The sequence below is a fragment of the Nelumbo nucifera genome, chromosome 1 (assembly GCF_055504915.1).
Source record: "Nelumbo nucifera cultivar China Antique chromosome 1, China Antique-T2T, whole genome shotgun sequence".
NCBI lineage: Eukaryota > Viridiplantae > Streptophyta > Magnoliopsida > Proteales > Nelumbonaceae > Nelumbo > Nelumbo nucifera.
This window is the reverse complement of record NC_142649.1, coordinates 68,679,436-68,685,464: the sequence shown is the minus strand read 5'-3', so window position 1 is coordinate 68,685,464 and position 6,029 is coordinate 68,679,436. Positions and strand designations below refer to the sequence as shown.

The window sequence follows — 6,029 nt, the reverse complement described above, 5'->3', positions numbered from 1 at the left end:
TATTTAAGTCTTTGAGACCTTTCATGTTCTCTGTGAATAGGTTGAACACTTTGTCCAACAAAATGGGAGGGGGGCTTCCCTATTATTAAAGACGTTGCAATTCCTATTTTTCAAGATTGATCAATAAAGATAAGTAATTTTCTCCTTTATTTGAGGGTTTTTAGTATTCTCATTTTTGGCAATTCTTACCCACCAATCCAGTAAGGATTTGATCATTCTCATCTGGACCCTCCAGACTTGGACTAATCAGATGTCAAATTTGTTTAGTAAAGTAGTAATCCGTTAACCGTCAATTCGGTTCATTGGTTTTTTAGTTTTTAATTGTTAAATATATATTATAAAAATATAGATAAATATATAATAAAAAAATATAAATATATATATATATATAAATGTTATATTTTAAATAATATATCATATATTATAAATATATATAATGCATATTTATTAATTTATAATATATAAAATATATATAATATACATAGATATATAGAAATTATATAGAAATATATATATATATACCGGTTGATTTGGTTAACCGTTGGTTTTTTATATTGGTTAACCAAAACTGAATCGATACCTTCAATTTTTTAAAAACATCGAACCGAAACCGAATTAACCAATTCGGTTAACTGATTTTTCAGTTTGGTTTCATCGGTTTTTTCAGTCAGTTCAATTTTTTTGTTTTTTTTTTTGCTCACCCCTATAATTCATCCTCTTTTCCCAAGGAGGGATTTTGTGGGGAGTTCGCTATTTAGAAAAGAGTAAAATATAAAAACCTCCCCTAAAGCTTTTAAGAATAATAAAAACATTCCCTATAGTTTAACTTTAGCAAAAACCTCCCTTTTCAAAAAAAATTGATAAAAACCTCCTTTTCAATGACCCAAACGGAAAATGTTAAACCGATGATATTTTCAAAATATCTATTTTACCCCTATACGATTTATTATATACCTATTTTTTACTAAAATACCCTTTGCCCTCTCTTATTATTCTGGTTCTTGGAGAATGGGTGAGGAACAAACAAGGAAGAGGGGCAACAGGAGAACGAACCAGGAAGAGTAGCAGTTGAAGAGTAGCAACTGAAGAGGAAAGAACGAACCAGGAAGAGGGGCAACTGGAGAGGAACGACGAACCTAGGAAGAAGGATTTCGGTCCCATTGGAAAGGAACGAACAGAGGTACAACGAAGCCAGGAAGAACAATTTCGACCAGGTGGTTTTACCCTATATCCCTCTTCATTTTAATTCTCTAGGGATTTACCAGTAGATAGAGATGGTGATCGATCACCTTTTTGGGGTTTGTCTTCAATTTTAGTTTTGGACCTTACTTTCTCAGGCAGCACAACTGAAAGTGGTTCGGTTCTGATTTACCAGTGATCACATGGTTTTGCTGGGGGTTTCTTTCTGAACATTCTTTTTCTCTTGTGGTTGGCTGGAAGTTGTTCTGGTTCTTATTTTGGTTCTTATTGTATGTCCTCAATGGTTAGGTTCAAGTCACACCCATATGCATAGACATAGTAGACTTTTGCAAGGCTTTCAGCAGCAAAACCTGGGAACTGCAAAGCCAAAAACTCCATAGGATTCAGGTCAAAACCATGTGATCACTTAATGCATGATTTAGAAATCCCAAGTTACCAACACTACTCCTATCTTCCATAAGTTGATCTCTCTTCTTGGTTTCTTATTATTATTACTTTCAACACAAGATTAATGAAAATATAATTCATTCGTAATCATTCCTAGGAATAGCAAAGTACATCAGCTACCTATGGGCACAATCAACATTTTCCACTCAACTTTCTAAGAATAAACAACTACATGCAGTGGGATAAATGGTTACCTCATAAAATACTGAATCCTGAGGAAAAGTTTCAATATAACAATAAGATTGAAACATCTTGGGGCTTATTACTTTCCACTACTATAGCTCCAAGAAATAAAAAGCAAAAGGTTATTTAAATTGTCTCTATTACAAAAAAAAAAAAAAAAAAATCTATGAGAAGCATGTGTCCTTTCCTTGAACAAAGATAAGTTATAATGGAAGAATAGAGCATACCTCAAGTTGAGTGAGCATCTCAATAGTTAGGTTCAAGTCACACCCATTTGCATAGTTGACTTCTTCAAGGCTTTCAGCAGCAAAACTAGGGAACTGCAAAGCCAAAAACTCCACAGGATTCAGGTCAAAATCACTCAAAACCATGTGATCACTTAATGCATGATTTGTATGTCCTCAGTTTGGAATTTGGATGATTTGTCTTTTCTGGGGGTTTCTTTCTTTACGTTCTTTTTCTCTTGTGGTTGGTATGGCTCTTGATGGTTTTTCTTGGGTTACTAGATGTTGACCTGTAGGTAAGAAATTTACAATTCAGATTACTATTAGGCAAATAAGTCTTTTGTAGCAGATCTTTGTGTTTCTTTTTACATATTGCTTCATTGATCTTTGCAAATGATTTTAGAGATTGCTGTTTGTGTTTCTTTTTATTTAGCTTCAAGTACTATTGCCACAAATCAAATCAGATTGCAAATGAAAATTTTGCAAACTTTGGTCTAATGAGTTTTCACTTCTTTTTTGTAGTTGTTCAAAGTGCTTGTCGTGTTGTGTGCGATGTCAATGCAGTCTTCGGCATCTAGAGGTTCCTACCTCAAATACAAGAATAAAATATGCAAATGTGGCCAGAAAACTATAGTACGAACCTCCGATTCAGTAGACAACCCTCATAGGCTATACTTCTTTTGTGCTAGATGATTGGTATGTGTAATGGAATTTTATTTTCCTTCTTGATTTGTGAAACTATGATTTAGAAAAAAGTGTAATTTTTTTTCCTGGTGCAACCCTTCTGATGAAGATGATGACCAAGATAATTATCCAATGGTGATGGAGCAATGAAAAGAGGTAACCAATCCAGAATTGAAGGTCATGACGCTAGAAATAGTGGCTTAGTTATATGAGATGAAAGGAGTGCTGGCTAACTTGGGTGCAAAGATGGATGGACAAAAGTCATCATGCAAACAAACAAGTAATATGGCAGTGGTGGCTATTTTCTTTATCGTCATTTGGGCCACCTTCAAGGTTCTCTAATGTTACAAGTCTAAGAGAGTCTTGGTTTTGTGGATATGTAATCGAACATTTAGTTCTCTAATGGCAGTGGTGGCTATTTTCTCACGAAATGATGAGAAGGAAACATATTTGGTTTTATGGTAGAGTTTAGTTCAAAGGATTGATGTTTGGCGTGAATGGTGCTAATCATTTATGTGGTTAAACCTGATTTGTAACAGAGAAAAACATGTTTAGGCATGTGCTTTTCAACGAGTCAAGAACATGTTTCACACTAAGGTTATGTTCATTTGCCCTGAAGTCTAACATCTGAAAGTGCAATGATTACATTAAGAGGTATATTGGTATTGGTGAACTTTTCTTTCCTCTAAATTCTGAATGCAGAGAATGTTGTTCTGAACTCTAAATTCTGAATTCTGAAAATTATCAAATATCTATTTGACCCCATATATTAGAGTTTTTATTTGCCTTTTTGGGGGTATCATTGGAAAACAAAAAGTTGTATGATTGCACTTTAAGAGATAAGAGATAAGAGGAAATGAACAACCAATTTTCTCTTAAAGTTAAAATATTCCTCTTAAGAGATAAGAGTTAAGAGAAAATGAACAGACCCTAAGAGTATTTGTATGGAATTGGCACTTGTTTACATCATTTGTTTGTAAGATTAGCTCCTTGTGCTAAATACTTTGCTCTTTATTTTCTTTTTCAAGGACCAATTTCTTTTTGTTGATTATATTTATTATACCAACTTTGCATTTCCTTTTGAGGCAGGCTTGTGGAATAGATATTCTTCTTGAAAATGATGATGGCTTATAACTGAACCTCTGATTGTGTCATCCATCAAACTTATCTTTCATCTTGACCCAATGTACAATTAACTCTAATTATTATCATTTTAATCAATGCCTTGGGAGCTATCTTTGTTGGAGAAGATTCTACAATTCTTTCCTCTTGTATATGGGTCATAGAATAGCTATTATTGTGGAATGGCACATCAAAACTACTCAGACTCAAAGGCTCAAAAATTACAATCGGGCTTGTTAGATTCAAAAAACACCAAGTGGTTCCAAATTGTCCTTAGACTTGAATTCCCTCAAACCAATAGGATAATTGGAAACCAAAGCCTTAGGACTTGCAGAAATCATCGTTAACACACTTGTACAATGCGAAGGAATAAAGCTCAACTGGGACAGAAGGGGAGGCATTGGAATTTACTGGATATGAATGGTCACCTGGGTGGGTTTGCGGCTGCTCTCATCGATGATCCAGTTTGGGTCATGAGTGTAGTCCCTACAGAGGCAAAGCTCAACACACTTGGAGCAATTTATGAGCGTGGACTGATTGAATATCAGAATTGGTAATTAAGCTTTGTGCTCTACTCAGAACTCGTATTTAATTCATTCAAAATATGGAGTTTGTCACTAATCGTGTATATTGTTATTAATCTGCTTTTCTTATTGAAGGTGTGAATCCATGTCTACGTATCTCAGGACATATGATGTCCTTCACGCTGATTCAGTTTTTAGCCTTTACAAGGGCAGGTGATTTATCATTACAGAGAGATTGCTCGGTAGTTTGATGTTTTATATATCCACAGAATTCTCAAAACAGACCATGGTTTTGTGTTGCAGATGTGAAATGGAAGATATTCTGTTGGAGATGGACAGAATTCTTGGGCCAGAAGGTACTGTAATATTCAGAGATGATGTGGATGTTTTGTTGGAGATCAAGAGCATCAGAGATGGAATGAACTGGGAAAGCAAGATTGTGGACCACGAGAAGGGGACTCTTGAGAGGGAGAAGCTGCTGTTTGCAGCGAAGACATATTGGACAGCTTCAGCCCCTGTCTCAGAGAAAAGAGAGTCAAAAACAACTTTCTAGAGTGTTTTCATTGATTATGCCTTGGGTTATACACCAAACAACTTTTAGCCATTGATTGATCTTAATAGTCTTCTGAATAGACAGAGTTGTTCTTTTGATTGTCAAGGAAATTAAATAATTCATTGTACCTTCTATTTCCAGTACAGTACAGTGCAATTAATCAAGAGGATGGGTTACTTCACTCCAATAAGTTTTCAAAAACAATAAAATAAAATAAAACCGGAGTCAGTTGAGAGTGACAAAAGTGCATAAAACTTGAGTTGTTAGTTGAGTCATGCATGCATGCTCGAGTCCAGAACTGCTCCTCTGAGCTTGTCAACCTCACCAAACCCCGTCCCCTCCACTTGGACGTCGAATAATTCAGAATCTTTCCAATGTTTCAGTCTCTTTTCTTTTCTGTATATTGAGTGGCAATTGAGCTGCAACTCAGTAATTACACATATATAGTAGTTTAGTAATGAATAAATAAAAGATGTTCTCCTTGTGGGGACATAATATGTGCATTCGTAGTGCTCATCTTGGGCATTCTTGAATGAAAATGGCAAAGGGAAATGTTTTTTTCTTCCAGAAACGATGACATGAACAACACTGAAGCAATGTATCTTCTATCTCTGCTAAATGAAGAAAAGAATCCAAATGATGATAAATCCACATAGCAAAGTATCTTGCCCTTACGACTAATAATGGAGTTAATTTAGGCAGAAAGACACATGCCCTTTACTATGTGGAAGTGGAAATGGAAACTTCATTTTGTTTGGAGTTGAATTTTCATGTAATATTTTGCTTATTAAAATTCCTAAATAATTCTTTTTTTTTTCATCTTACTATTTTATTACCCCTTACCTAGTTCCTCCCTGTTCTTATTCTTCTGGGTTCTCTGTATATTCTCTGTATAACCTACAAAATCAGAACCAAAAGACATGGTTCCCTAATCTTTGTATCACTTCTGCATTTAATATTGAGCTGGTATTAGTACATATACAACTCAAACCCAATATTGGGTGTCTGGTATTAGAGAGCTAACACCCTAGCCCTTACTCTATTACAGAAACAGAAAATTTCTGAACCCAAAAGCACTTGCTACTAACTAAA

General features: G+C 34.8%; 1 protein-coding gene across 3 annotated transcripts; it reads left to right on the top strand.

Annotated features, from left to right (window-relative positions):
• Positions 1-993: 993 nt before the first annotated feature.
• LOC104594087 (putative methyltransferase PMT15) lies at positions 994-5,157 on the top strand. 3 transcript variants are annotated; one of them, XM_088902940.1, is made up of 6 exons: positions 996-1,214; positions 2,577-2,750; positions 2,848-3,392; positions 3,828-4,413; positions 4,520-4,597; positions 4,688-5,157. In XM_088902940.1, the coding sequence occupies exons 4-6, from the start codon at positions 4,220-4,222 to the stop codon at positions 4,935-4,937; spliced, it is 522 nt and encodes a 173-aa protein (XP_088759066.1). In that variant the 5' UTR covers positions 996-1,214; positions 2,577-2,750; positions 2,848-3,392; positions 3,828-4,219; the 3' UTR covers positions 4,938-5,157. The 3 variants fall into 3 exon arrangements, with proteins under 3 accessions (XP_088759062.1, XP_010252526.1, XP_088759066.1); XM_088902936.1 differs by having other exon boundaries at positions 994-1,214; positions 2,848-4,413; XM_010254224.3 differs by lacking the exon at positions 2,848-3,392 and having other exon boundaries at positions 995-1,214.
• The last annotated feature ends 872 nt before the right edge of the window (positions 5,158-6,029 follow it).

Coding starts and splice junctions, on each gene's coding strand:
- LOC104594087 (XM_088902936.1), top strand. CDS start 4,220: ATGCGAAGGAATAAAGCTCAACTGGGACAGAAGGGGAGGCATTGGAAT. Junction 4,414..4,519: donor CTGATTGAATATCAGAATTG/GTAATTAAGCTT, acceptor TTCTTATTGAAG/GTGTGAATCCATGTCTACGT. Junction 4,598..4,687: donor TTTAGCCTTTACAAGGGCAG/GTGATTTATCAT, acceptor TTTGTGTTGCAG/ATGTGAAATGGAAGATATTC.